The sequence below is a fragment of the Lampris incognitus genome, chromosome 2 (assembly GCF_029633865.1).
Source record: "Lampris incognitus isolate fLamInc1 chromosome 2, fLamInc1.hap2, whole genome shotgun sequence".
Taxonomy (NCBI): domain Eukaryota; kingdom Metazoa; phylum Chordata; class Actinopteri; order Lampriformes; family Lampridae; genus Lampris; species Lampris incognitus.
Window position 1 is genome coordinate 49,511,312 of NC_079212.1, and position 15,241 is coordinate 49,526,552.

The 15,241-nt window shown below is 44.2% G+C and overlaps 1 protein-coding gene across 3 annotated transcripts in view; it reads right to left on the reverse strand.

Annotated features, from left to right (window-relative positions):
* The window catches only part of nsfl1c (NSFL1 (p97) cofactor (p47)), a 28,522-nt gene extending 18,296 nt beyond the window's left edge, over window positions 1–10,226 (reverse strand). Inside the window, exons 1-3 of one of the 3 annotated variants that reach the window (XM_056273983.1) lie at window positions 10,035–10,226; window positions 7,891–7,991; window positions 4,464–4,541 (exon numbers count right to left, since the gene is read on the reverse strand). In XM_056273983.1, coding sequence (XP_056129958.1) covers window positions 4,464–4,541; window positions 7,891–7,991; window positions 10,035–10,136 — 281 coding nt within the window. In that variant the 5' untranslated portion in view covers window positions 10,137–10,226. Of the gene's footprint in view, window positions 1–4,461; window positions 4,542–7,890; window positions 7,992–10,034 lie in introns of those variants that run through there. The other 2 variants (XM_056273984.1, XM_056273985.1) reach the window with 2 other exon arrangements.
* Between the last annotated feature and the right edge of the window lie 5,015 nt (window positions 10,227–15,241).

Here is a 15,241-nt window from a genome sequence, read left to right on the forward strand (position 1 = left end):
AAAAGTGGTTCATCCCATATGGGACATTTGTCCCGTATCTGAATGATTTAAAAAATATTTTATATATACACGTATACTGCCTTTAAATCTGGCCTATGTGTGCTGTGTGGGAATACCGATGGGTGGCGCTCAGTTGGAAAGAAGCATCATTTTAAACTAACTGGCCCGTATGTGTAACTTACTCGTCTCTTCCTCTTGACCCTGTTGGGAAAAATGAGTGCAAGTGTAGATGGCGATTCAGGCCCTCCGAAAAAGAAAAGATTGTGTACATACAATAAGCAGTGGGGAGAGAAGTATAGACCCTTTTATGACCTACGTCACGCATCGTATGCATGCGCATTTTGGCAGCAACAGAGGCATCTTCTCCATCTCCAGTCAATGCAGAGTGCAAGTGGATTTTTGATCGATTGATATTTACATTTTTAAAATGTCATCTTGTTGTGTTGTGGGTTGCCAGAACAGGTCTAGCAAAACTAAAGGTATTAATTTCTACTGCATTCCATCAGGGAAAAGACCCATTCAATAGACCCTTTTATGACCTACGTCACGCATAGCGTGCGCATGCATTTTGGCAGCAAAATCACGTGATCACTGTTTACCAACTGCAAAAACGTCTATAATTGGGTTAAACCTGTCAGTGGCGATTTGGCTAGAGATTTCTGCAACCTGTGTCGTCGGGAGTTTTTGATCAGCCACGGAGGAGAAAACGACATGAAACAACATGCCGCCACGCACAACAGGACTACACAAGCTGAAGGTGCATCTAGCATTAGCAAGTTCTTCGCCACGACTACTACTGAAAATGACAAAATTGCTGCGTGCGAGATTTCATCTGTATATCATAGTTAAACACGGACTGAGGTACAACAGCATGGACTGCAACAATAAGCTTAACAGCAAAAAGTGCTTGATAGATAAAGTTATTATTATTATCATTATTATTGTGTGTGGATATATTTTTAACAGACATGTTTACTCTATATCTTTAGCCTACTATAGTATCTTCTGTGTTGAAATGTAAAATCACTTTGGGCTACATTGTTTGTATGAAAAGTTCTATACAAATAAAGTGTTATTATTATTATTATTACTATTACATAAGGCTCTGGGCTACCTATACAAAGCGTCATGTAGGCTGTTACTCTGGCAATTTTTTTTTGATTACGTCCGCCCTCCCGTCCCGCTTTCCTGGGATAGAATTTCGGTAGCCCTACTAGTATGTGACACCTAGCTTGCACTAACATTAGCTGTGTGCTAGCTTCAACACCATGAAACAGGTTAAAACTGATTGGCGGTCCAACCTCAACGCAGACACACTCTCGGATCTACTGATGGTGCAGCGGTCATCTCCCGAGATCAGAGAGTATGACCCAACCAGTGCTGTTGATCTGTGGCACCAAGACTCTGTCAGGAGCAGGAGGCCAAACTTCATGGACGGTGCAAAGAGAGTGGCTGCTGTAGAGTGAGAAGTAGTCTGGGACTAGGGATGGGTATGTGCAGCACTCGAGTAGTTATAATACTGCAAATAAAACATGAAATCATACTTGTAACATTTTACGTTTTAACAATTCACTAATTTTACATAAAAATATTTTTGCTTTAGATCTGCTCGTCGCATTTTTAAAAGCTTTTATTCAACACAATACATTATTCTCTCATTGATATGTACTGAAAACGTATGTATGGCACAAAAAAGGCTACTAATTATTTTGGCTGGTAAAAAATATGCTTGACCAGTAGACTTTTTTCATCTACCAGTCCCCTTGGCCGGTAAGTCAAAAAGTTAATTTCGAACCCTGGAGACACGGGTTCGTGTCCCGGCTGCGGCGGTTCCTGGCTGCCCCCTGAATTCGCTACATTGTTGTCAGAAGTGGGATGGTGAGGCCATCAGAAGCACATGCGCCCAGAGGCCTTCAGGGACACGAACCATGGGCAACTACATTAACCAGTCGACTAAAGGGTCTGACCTTTAGCCAAGGGCTTGCGAGTCTATTAATCTGTGCACGTTATACCACTACATCCCTCCAAGTCATACAGACCTTATGTGCTCAATAACAAAATGCAACTGCTCAACCAAAGAAATCTTGGTCAACCAACAACCTGCCAAATAAATGTTTGACTGGTTGACCAACTGGAGTCAGGCCTGATGTATTTACCCTATACCAGGGGCCCCCAACCACCGGGCCACGGACTGGCACCGGGCCACAAAGCATTTGCTACCGGGCCGCAAGGAAACAACATGATATACAATATTCAAATAAAAGCCCGGTCCAGCCGGTCCGTGTAATGTTAGAGGGCTTTTAATTTGAAACGGATACTTGAAGTGTGTACATCCATCCGTCAATAATCCAAACCGCTTCTCCTGCTCTCAGGGTTGCGGGGATGCTGGAGCCTATCACGTGGCATTCAGCAGACCAATAGTGACTAACTTCATAACTCAGAGACGCACTCAGTCGACTCGCTACTAGCAGCTAGCTAGCTACCATGAGTACCAGTAAAAAACAGATGTCGCTTGAGAGTTTCTTCAGAAGAGGTAGGGGAGATAAAAGGTCTAGTGACGATGATAACGCAGAGACAGCAGAGGCCGAGACAAAAAAAAAAGCTTCCTTCAATGGGAAATACAACGAATCCTTCCAAAAATACGACTTTATTGCGACCGGTGACTCGCATGCTCCGAGCCCCCCGTGTGTGACATGTGGAGACAAGCTGTCTAGTGAGGCATGAAGCCCTAAAAACTGCTTTGGCACGTTACTTTAAATGTTATGATACTATTGACTTATAAGCCTAACCTATATTCCGGTCATTATAAACCCACCCCCGCCCCTTCCCCGGTCCGCCAGAGTATTGTCAATATTAAATCGGTCCGCGGTGCAAAAAAGGCCCTATACCACTGCAGAGAGACGATTTCAACAACTATTAACACCATAGACAGGGAGAGAGGGCACATCCACTGAGCTCTGACAGCATGCAGCTACCCTGCATACTGTCTGACATGATTATTATTATTATTACCCTTTATTGGACATGTATATTAAAACATCTACAAAGTTGACTGGGAAAACCAGACTGAATAAGAAGTCCATCACGAGGAGACCACATTGTCATCCTATATGTGACCTGTGTGAGGGGGCTGAGCCCTGCCTGTGGTGAAACAGGGAGCAAAGAAGAGGAGACGAGAAACTAATGCGACCATAAACGACAGCAAAACACAGTAGAGACTATGTTTAGTTATGTTATTTACCTACTTTATGTGCACTTGTTTCACTTCTGCTCAGTATGATAGTTTCTACTGCGTTTTGCTGTCATTTTACGGTCGTGCTGCTCTGCTCTCTACGGTTCAGTGAGGGCGAGCTGCATGCCTGGGGGGCATGGACTAGAAACGACTTATTCATGAATTTACAGAAAATGTTGACCAGAAACGACTTATTCATGAATTTACAGAAAATGTGCTATATCATGATATATATCGTTGTCGGGATACAAAATGACCTGTATTGGTATATGAGATTTTGGTCATATCGCACAGCCCTAGTTACACGTTCAAAAGGAGTCACAGGAAAGGTGCCTTTTGGCATCAATCAGTAAGGGGAGTGCTTTCTTTACAGAATAAAAGCCAAATTTCCCCACATGATGTCAGAACTGAAGAAGCCAATTGGATGAGCAGTGAAACCTACATTGATAGTCACGTGTATGTTCTTACTTCATTTTGACATTTCTTGTATGTGCAACCCATGAGTTTAAGAAATGTGGAGTACTGGATGATGATATGATGATATACTTTATTAATCCCCATGTTGAAATTACGCTCTGCATTTAATCCATTCTAGCTGTGTCGCTAGGAGTGGGCAGCCACCGTGCAGCCCCCAGGGACCAACTCCAGCTTGTCTTGCCATGCCTCGGGTCAGGGGCATAGACAGGAGTATTAACCCTAACATGCATGTCTTTTTTATGGTGGGGGAAACTGGAGCACCCGGAGAAAACCCACAATGATGATCTATGAATACTAAAAAACAGGCCAAGTCTGCTGTAACTGCAACCAAACACAAATACCACCCTTTATCAATCCTTTCACAACATTAACCCTACAACAAAATGTCTTGATGTTACCGTCTGCACACAAGCTCATACTGAATGGAAGTGAGATCAAAAATGGTTTGGAACAATCTGGAGTCCCATTCACAAGAATTAAGTTAAACCATTAAAATGCAATTAACAGCAAGTACAGAAGGCTATAACGTGAAAAACTGAGGTTGAGAAAGGCAGGCAGAGATTAAACTGAGAAGGTTTCAGTGACATGACTTGCAAGATTAGCTTCGATTTCAGTTTCAACTATAAAAGATGGGAGAAATGGTAGTCTGGCACACATTATGCTGACTGAAGTGCTCCCTTACACAGTATTAGCAGTACTAATCAATTAGTTCAGAATTAGCAGTGAAACAGATGAGGTCAGATGTGGAACTCACCTTTGGCCCTCTTCCTCATCACTCTCATCTTCTGCCTCATGCATCAGATCTCTGAATGAGGTCACTCTGGGCTGTGCACTGGTAACAACACAGGAACAAATGGGTTAATACAGGATTACATTTTGTAATTTTAAATCATCTAAACACACATCCACAACAATGTTGTGTAAAATGTATGTTTAGAACACCTTCCCAGAGGACTGCAAGTGCTGCATAAATTCCAACACGAGAACAACAATAACATAGACACTAAGACACACAATAGCACAGTGACATTAATAAAAGGCCAGCCTGTATAAAAAGGCTTTTCAGATGCTATTTAAGACAGTGCCGACTGACTTAATGTCCATGGAAAGACTCTTCCACAGCCTGTCTTCAAAATTGGAAGACACAAAAATAGGTCAGTGTTATGAAGTGCTGATCAAGAATTATAAATTGATGGAAAGCAATTCCTAGAACATGATTTTATACAACTTAAAAGAGGGGCTGAGGTTCGGCTGTTACTTTTACACTATGCTGTCAGGGCTTTCTAGCATTTCAGCAAAAGAAAAGTAGCCATCCAGCCCTTAATAGGAGTTAAACAGTTCTGCAAGACAGGTACCCTGCAAAGCAATGACAGCAGAGTCATTTAAAACAACAAATGACTTGTTCTAGGCTCGAACTCTGCACTCAGCCTTGGGGAGCAATGCATGACAGAGGAGCAAGTGAAGACAGTCAACCACACAGACTGGAAAATTTACCAGAATGAAAAGAATGAGGCTGTCCCTTATTACTCACTCGCTGCCTAAGCCCCCCAACAAGAGTTCTACAATCATTAGCGTCAAATGCTGCACCAAGACCGGCAATCTCTCACCAGTGTTAGCATGCATTAAAAACTATGAGATCCTTAGGAGCACAGATTTGATGCAGTTTTCTGACAATCAAGTTTTCCCTTCTTGACGCAAGAAGAGAAAACTGAAATGGTATGGTCACATCTCGAGAAGTTCCGTCCTTGCCAAGACCATCCTGCAAGGCACAGTGAGGGGCAGGCGAAGACGAGGAAGCGGTGGCTATGTAACATCAGAGAGTGGACAGGCCTTGACTTTGCCAGTTTACAGAGAGCAGTTGAGGACAGACAGAGATGGCGAGGACTGGTTGTGGACTCAGCAGCGGTGCCCCAAAGACCTCTCGACAGGTTACGGGATAGCTGAGTGAGGTGAGGTGAGTGAGTTCTGACTATAACCAGACTAGAAGTTGTCTTAAGATATCACAAGATATACAACGGCTGTTTAGCAACCACCTTCTCAATAATTAAAAAAATGGTGGTTTGGAGATCGGTCCAAAATTCTTGGAGAGTGATGGATGAAAAAAGTTTTAAGAATAAGGAGTCAACGGTGGTGTAGCGGTCTAAGCATTGGCTTTGTGTCGACGCAGTTGCCCACTGGGGACCGGGGTTCACGCCCCAGTCTCGTCAGATCCGACTATGATTGGACTCGATGAAGCAACAGTAATTGGCAACGCTGTCTTCGGGAGGGGGGCGGAGTCGGGTTGTGTTCGTCACATGAATGCGTCTCTGGGTGTGTCGGAAAAAGCAGTGGTTCGGCCTGGATTCACCTTGTCACGAAAGTGGCGAGGCGTCTCCTTCGAGACTGCCAGCCGGAGAGATGCAGTACGAGGGTGGGAGTTTGAATTAGAATAGGGAGCGATTGGCCACTAAATTGGGAGAAAAAGGGAAAAATCAGAAATAAATTTTAAAAAAAAAGAATAAGTTGAAGTACTTAATAAATTCATTTACATTTATGTATCAACTGCATAGCAGATGAGGTACAGGTATGGCTGCCAGTGGCTCAGAAGGTAGAGTAGGTTGTCTGGTAACTGAAGGGTTGCCGGTTCTATCCTCAGCTCCCCCAAGCAGAGATATCAAGGTGTCCTTGAGACAAGACACCTAACTTCTAACTGTTGACGATGAACTGGTTGTTACTTTGCATAGCTGACACCACCATTGGTGTATGAGTTTCTGTGCGTGTGGGGTGGGTGAATGTGAGGTAGGGCTGCACGATATATTGTTTTAGCATCGCGATGTACACATGCACAATAGTCACATTGCAGGACGCGGGATGTGAAGTAAGGCAAATTAACTCAAACACCTCATGCTACAACTTTTTGCTGCTTTATACAAAAGGAAAACTTGTACAGTTCTCATTTTCCATGACTAATCTACAAGTCTGTCTGATATAACTTAATTTACTCTGATTTAATGCTTGGAACTTAAGTCATTTCTGGCTCCCTTTGAATAAATGATGTGTTTGTCTGCTTCTCGGCTATGTGCAGATCGCAGTTATATCCGCGGGCCCCGGGGTTAATCTGCAGATCGGGCAGGCCAAGTCATAATAATTAACATTATGATTAATAGCGGATGGGTTGCTGGTGGGTGAAATAATACACAATTAATGAGGAAAATATTAATTACATTCGCTAGATAACGGATATATTTAAGTTTCTTTTTTTTTTGTCAGGTTCAAATTACGAATTAGCAGACTAGACTCCCATTGCGCCAATTGCAGTGTCCATTTGCCTTAAGCAGCAATGGAGGCAAAAAAGAACCGAGAGATAATTAAAAAAGGAGACTTAAAACCAAAAAAAGGAAGGGCAGAAAAGTTCTGTGTGGGATGAGTCAAGTGCTGGGTACGTCATATGCAACAGCTGCTAAGCGCTTTATGCAGGTATATGATAGTCTCACAACTGGTACTTCAAACATTGTGTAATATGTTACCATATCATCACGTTCACATACATCCCACTGAGAAATAATGGTAATGTGTGATCGGGTGCGGGTCTCTAAATCGTAGAAAATAATTCGTTTGGGTGGGTGGCGGGTAGATGATGCAGGTTCGGATGATGTCAGAGCCAAGCCACGCATCACTATTGTTGGCCGTTGCTCTGCATCATCTGTCTAGCTCCATCTCCTCCTCTTCCCGTACAAAGGGCAAAAAAAAAAAGAAAAGAAAAAGACACCACTCACTTTTCACTATTTCCCAACATCCCCTCTACAAAATCACCCTAATAATTCTAGAATAATCAATTCTTTACAAATAGAGATATTGAAGTCATCTGGTAAAAATTCCTGTATTTTTTTCATATCGCAATATAGATTGTAGAGAGAAAAAATATCGCAACGTGAGTTTTTTCCAATATCGTGCAGCCCTAATGTGTGGCATTGATTGATTGTAAAGCGCTTTGAGTGGCTGTTGCAGCTAGAAATACACTATATAAAATGCAGTTCATTTACTGTGCATCTTTTAAATTATACATCGGCCTGTTGGGATTAGCAAGCAAACGACCGAAACTGCCCAAATAGCTCAAAGAAAAATGCCGCGCAACTGTATCAATAGCTGTAACTTGGGCATGTAGGCACCGAGTGGATACTTCCATGAACTGGAAACAATACCTTGGTCCCGCAGATCGCGACAAAGAGGATCCACCCTCGGGCTGAGGAAGCGTCACGATGTCATCTTCAGCTCCATCCTCAAAGAAACTGGCCAGTGCAAGCTAGGGCAGAGAATTTATTTAGAATAAATGAGACAATGTCACACCAACATCCTAAAGAGACAGTCCGGCAACTTGCTAACGCATAAACTACTTGATAACTGTACACCGACTTATCTAACAAGTGACAAGATTACTTAACCTATTAGGGTGATTCTTCGATTTGGGGCACTTTGGGCTTTTGAAATTTTGAAAAAATAAAAAATAAAATTCTTTAAAATCTGTTTTTTTTCCTTTTTTCAAAAGCTCTATTAAATGGTCTGGAACAAATATCTTAGTATAGCTTTGATCGTCCTACAAAATAAGTTTGGTATCATGATGCTTTTTTCAAAGTTGTAACAGCAAAATGTGAGATGTAATGACACGTGATGGCAATGACAATCTTCACTTTTTGGACAAAAAGTTGGCTAAGTCTTAGACTTGCTAAGCTAACTTGTTAGCTAGCATACAATGTACAATGAATACACGTGAATAAAGTGACACTTCTTATTTCTGAACTAAAGCACTCAATTAGTAACTTGTTTGGTAATAACGCCTAATAACCATCCTGTCAAATCAGGACATATAAATCTTCACATTACATTTGTGACATGAAAAAGTCACGCTTCTGCCGTGACTGGCCACGCGCCTCTGGCACTTCTCGTTTCCATGGCAACCACGTTGTTGCTGTTTGAAAAATCGCTATTGACGTCATGAGAGACACTTTTTGTCTCCCATGGCCGTCGCGTACACGACACATTTTCTGACGTCGCAGACTCGCGCGCATTACGTCGCTTAGCTGTGATTGGACAGTTGGACCGAAGGGAGGAGGCGTTCGAGCGTTGAGAGCGCTGTTTACGTTACGCTCGCTCATTCATAAACAGAACACTCGCTACCGTTTACAACACAGCGCGTGACGCGAAACGTTTCCATAGATACCAGGAGACAGTCAAGCGACATTGCGACAAGCATGAATGTGACAACTCGAGAGACACTTTTTTGTCTGCTAGCCGACATTTGGAGCATAAATTAGGCTTTATTGCTCTAAAATGTTCGGAGTGATGGTAATGACACATGTATGAGAGACAGCGATATCTAACTACAAAAATGTGCAAATTGCACGTATATAAATCATGTGAATTTGAAATATGTCTTTTTAAATAATCTGAATTTGAAATATACCTTTTTTTAAATTATTATGAGAAAATGCAAAGTAAAGCTATAATGAACTTAACCGTTTTCATTACTTCATTATAGAAGGGAAGTTAAGAAGTCTGGGTTTGGGACAAGCCCCAAAACAGTGAAATTCTGGCACATTTGAATTTTCAACATACTGGAAAAGTATTAAAACGTCATCACTGGGACACGAGTCTTTTTTTCATAGCTAACACAACACAACTCAACTCTAACAAATACAATAATTGTTTTAAAAAAATGTTTTTTATTTTTTATTTTTGTGAAATCTACCCTGGGGACAGAAAACACTCCCCTCATGGAAGAGTCACCCATTAATAGCTTTAGTAGCATTCAGCAACGGTTAGCGTTAGCCTTGGGTTTACTGGGGGCTGGCTAGCTAGCTGGCTAAGTAACTTAGCATTAACAAAATCATTTGGTGAAGGCTTCTCCGGGAACCGGGTCAAACGGCACGTTAGCGTTAGCTAACCTCTTAACGGACCGTAGCAAATCCCACTTGTTCCTTAGCTAGGGCTAGCTTAGCCGACGCGACTGAAAGAACCGGACTTAGGGGCAAGGGGACGAGATTAAACTTGCTTTTCGTGGAAATCGTGGAAACATGACCCGTCACTTTGTGAGACCCTATTCGGCTGAAAGCTGACGCCGGGAAACCCATGCGGACGGGTGACAGCAGAGGTTTTAAACAAAGGCTAGTGAGAAGGGGTGACTTGCACAAATCGCCGGCAGAATGTGGCTAACGCTAGCCTGCGCTCTGAGTCTGACTCGGGCTGAAACCGCATCCCCGAATAGCCCTTTGACCGTCCGTTGCACATTCTCGAACAACCAGCGAGAAAACCCGGGTTTACACACACACACACGCACACACACACGCACCTGTAAATTCCAGCCCGCAGACTCCAAGAAAAACCGAGCCCTCTCCTCGTCAACATCAGTCACAGCGACAAACTCCCTCACAGACTCCTCTTGGTCCGCCATTTTGATATGCTCTGTCAACACTTCCGACTCGACCCAGGGAACGCGAGCGACGGATTCTTGGTTCCTAGCTAAGCCCCCGGGCTCATTTGTAATAGGTTAACACTGTCGGGATAAAATGGGTCGTTCCACGTGGAAATGGTTTCAAGTGATAAGAGCTTGCGTTGTTCGGTTCTAGTTTCAGTTTTGCTTTCCTTTCCTTTATTTAGTACATCGCATTTTGTTGGGGTTTTGTGATTGTTGCCACCACTAGATGGCACTGCAGGCACACCGCAACGGCAATGCTGGAAGAGCTTCAGCAGACGATCACGGTGGGGATCTGTACGAGGAAGACATGGCAGTGACGGGACGGAGAGACCCCAGGATCAGTTAAACATCAGTTCACGTATTCCAGTCACAAGTTAGAGAGAGCCTTGTTTACACACTTTGATACTGCCTTGACATTGGACATTGCACGGGTGAAACATGTCATCCCGGACACAACTGTTCCAAACGTATGGCAGATTTAATTGTGAGACAATATTGAGATTATTAAGGGTGCAGAGATGTGCACCCTTAATAATCTCTCTGATGATTATGATGATGAAGTCAGATGGTAAAACCCAGACTAATGGACGGATTTGAAGCATCTTAATTGTTTCTAGGGGGAAATGAGTGATGAGTTTTTAATATGCTTGCTCTCGGCTGTTTGATCTTCAGTTCTAATTAATCCCAAGAAAAGTGTGTGTGTGTGTGGGGGGGGGTGTCATCCCCTCACCAAAAATTCACATCCTTCTTTGTATACATGAAGAACACAAAAAAGCAACCTAAACTGCATTAAAATGCAGACACTTTAGAAGTATATTGTTTCCCCTTTGGTTGTTTTCAGCTTGAGGGTGTGTGATGAGGCAACAACAGAGCAAGAGAGAGGGAGAGACAAAGGAAACGCAAAAGCAAAAATAAAGTAGAAACAAATAGAAATGACTGGCAGACAAAGAGAGTGAGACAAAGCATAGGTGTGTGCGTGTGCGTGTGTGTGCGTGCGTGTGTGTAAGAGAAAGAGAAAAAAAGGAGCATTCGTAAAAGAAAGAACTACCGACAGCAGGCAGAAAAAGTGGGGATCAAAAGACCCATTTTGTAAAAAGCAGCTAGCGGCAGTTAGCAGCTAACCTGCAGCTACCGGGCAGTTAACGGTACTCTCGAAAATGTGTGCAGATCGGCTGTCTACATAACTGTAGTCCACTGACTTCCGGTTTCTAACCGCAGCGGTCATACCAGTTTCCTGTTTGGTGGCGCGTGCTGTTGACAATGGCATATTTTCCGCGATGCCTGCAAGATTTACCATGGATAAATGTCAACCACATGAAAAGTTTCAAGTTGTACATATCAAGTTACGTCCGCGATTATGAGCGGATGGAAGGATGGACAGAATTGTGGACGTAACTTAATATTGTAGCGAATTCGGGGGACAGCCCGGGAACCGTCGCCACAGCCGGGACGCGAACCCGTGTATCCCACTCCGCAAGTGACAACGTTAACCAGTCGACTAAAGGGTCCGACCCGTTGGTCAAGGACCAACGTGTCTACTCATCCATGCACGTTACACTACCCCCCTCCTTCGGGAAGCGCGTCCCCGCGCTTCAGCATATCAACTCTCTCACGTCTCTGAGCGCACGCGCTTCCGATGACCTCACGGTCTCATCATCCCACTTTTGACACCAATGGAGTGAATTCTGGGGGGCAGTCCGGGAACCGCCACGGCCGGGACGCGAACGCGTGTCTTCCACTCCGCAAGCGACGTACATTAACCAGTCGACTAAAGGGTCCGACCCGTTAGTCAAGGACCAACGGGTCTACTTATCCATGCACGTTACAATATGTACGACTTGAAACGTTTCACCGTGTGCTGGTAGGTGCAGGTGAAAGTGTGTGGGCAGTTGTGTGCATGTCGTTGACATGCATCCATGGTAAATCTTGCAGGCATCGCGAAAAATATGCCATTGTCAATAGCACACGCCAACAAACAGGAAACTGGTATGACCGCTCCAGTAGAAACCGGAAGTCAGTGGACTACAGTTATGCACAGAGTCGATTGGGGAGACAATGAGGTCTGGGAGCTCCTAACCCTCCTAGCAGAGGACGAGATCAACTGCCATATAACAGGGGCGGTAAAGGAATGTAAAGGCTAGCAAAACAGCTGCAAGAGTGTGGCCTTGCTAGGGGAGAGGCGCAGGTGATGAGCAAACTGAAGAGCTTTCACAAAAATTCCACCAGGCCAGCGACCATAATGGCAGGAGTGGTAGAGGGCGGTTGGAATGGCCATATTTCGACTTGTGCCATTCGATTTGGGGGACCATTCACTCTGCTAAGCCAGTTGCTCTGCTGAGCAAAATAGAGGAGCCAGCCCCCACTGAGACTGGTCCCGCTGTGTCCCCCTCCAGTGCGGACACCAGAGACTTTAGCGGCTTGGAGATGGACACCAGCAGTAAAAACGGCAAATCTGCACCTCATGATCGATCTGGTGTGTTTGACCATAAAGAGCCATCTCGTTATCGGCGCCATTGACTAAAGAAATAAAGGACCTATTGCCGGCAATGCACCGTGAAATGAGGGGAGGGGTCGTCTTCGGATGGAGCCCATGAAGAGCAGTTGAGAGATGAAACAGATGGGAGTGGACAGAGCCGAATGCCTTCTGCAGCACGTTTTGAGACACTCAGCATGCGATGCAGGGTCACACTTCACTTATGCGGGACCTGATTGCACGCATGCCAGCTCCTGCACCCAGCTCCTGCATCACAGCACCAAACACCTGTGTGGGCGGTTGGTGCTGTGGTGGCAGGTACCTCCCCCTGGCACCCCAGAGGCAGTATTATTCACCGTCACCACACTACAATAACAACCCTCGTCACAAGGATGACACATATGACTCATTTGACCCACCTTCTTCCTCCTCCTTCCTCCAACAGCTGGACTGATTGCATAGTTATACACCCCGTGTTGTGCCTTATGCTTCTGATCATGTTGCAGCTGTTTTGTTGTTTAGGCTGTTAACCAATGCAGTTCCTTGCACATGAAAAACAATGAGCGGGGTTCCTGATACCCCAAGATCAGAGCCTGTGATTTTCAATACATGTCAACTGCACCGACGATTTTGTGGAGAGATGTGCTAGGATCCGACACATTTAAACTACGAGAGAAAGTGAAAGGAATGTAAGTGACGAGTGCCATTGGTTTAGTATGAGAGATTTTTTATTTTTTTTTATTTTGATATACTCTATTGATTCCCCCGTAGGGAAATTATGCTCTGCATTTAACCCATGCTAGCTGTGTAGTGAGGAGCAGTGGGCAGCCACCGTGGAACCAACTCCAATTCGTCTTGTCATGCCTTGCTCAGGGGCACAGACAGGAGTATTAACCCTAACATGCGTGTCTTTTTGATGGTGGGAGGAAACCGGAGCACCCGGAGAAAACCCACCGCAGACACGGGGAGAACATGCAAACTCCACACAGAGGATGACCTGGGATGACCCCCTAGGTTGGACAACCCCGGGGTTCGAACCCAGGCCCTTCGTGCTGTGAGGTGACAGCGCCAACCACTGCGCCACCGTGCCGCCCAAGATGTACCACCGGCCATGGCGTTTCTTCTTTTTTTGGTTGGCTGATTTGTTTTCTTGACAAGAAGCACGGCCCATCTGCAGTAAGAGTTTATACTTAAACCACGAAAGTTTATCTGTAGCATTCAGAAGTGATTCCTTCACCTTGATCCTGGTGTAGCCTGCTCTGTTCTTAAAAAGGACCACGTGCCTCCCCTTTACTCCAGTGCTAGCCCAAGAATATGCCTGAAAACACTTGACGAACTAGCTTCTTTTAAAGTGAAGAGAATAGGGGAACTCATAGAGCAGTGCTCAGACCACATGTTTTGGGTTGTTAAAAGTCAAACTTACCTGTATGTACCAAACTGCGGTCGTTCACCCTTGAACGGACCACAGGAGGCCTCGAACCAGCGGAGCGTTGTGAAAGTCAGCTTAATGACAGCTCGTAAAAGCTTCTTGCGGAGAGGGTTTATTAGGGCAAGCACGTATAACCAGTAAACCCTCAGCAAGTTCGACCCCCACCCAGTAAAATACACATGCCTGCACACACACACACACACACACACACACAACCCCACAGAAGTTGGGAAATTATTCTGCTCTTCATTCCCTCCTCAGCCCGCCTCACAGCCTTGTAAAAGTACCAGAGCATTCATTATGACTCCTGACGGTTTGTGAGGGGTGGGTCCTCCCCCTCCCCCCACTCCCCCCTGCTCCATCCTGCTCCCCCCTGCTCCATCCTGCTCCATCCACCCCACCATAGCCTGTCAGTTCCAGGGCATCTTGTGACAGTAGTTCATGGAAAGCAAAAGGGGACAAAAGGCAAAGGAGGTGTTAAACTGACCCCTGAGCGCTTACAAAACTGAATATTTAGTAGACGTTTTAGGTGTTGGGTTTTTTTTTTGTTTTTGTTTTTGTTTTGTTTGTTTTTGCTCTGATTTGAATGAATTTCATTAGTTTAATAATGAGTTTGCCCCACATTTTCTCAATTGATCTGAAATAAGAGATGATGACAAACTTCTTCCGGGTCTCTTTTCTCCTCATTTAAATGTGAACACCATGTGTCTTTTTTCCCCCTTATATAATGTACAATTATTTACCTGTTATCTGTCTTCATGGACAGATGTCACTACTCATTCCTGTTTCCTTGTTCTTTTTTTTCTTTTTTCTTTTTTTGAGAATGGGAGATATATATGGACATTTGGGAGGATGCCGAAATCCATGGACTGCTTCATAAGACATCTATGTATGTGTCGTGTATTTGAACATGCGACTGTACTGTGTAACTGTACTGTGTAACTGCACCTGATAAACATAAATAAAAAAGTTAACAAAAAATAATGACTTGTGTTAGAAAAATGCACACCATGTATCACATGACACCGCAGTACTGGTACACACATCCATAGCTGGGTATAGCTGCTTACCATTCTGTCAAATCTGTCATGTCACGTGGCACTGAAAGGGTTACTGCTCCCTTTTCCAGGGTGCATGTGACATATTTGATGTGATTTGATATATTTTATTAATCCCCGT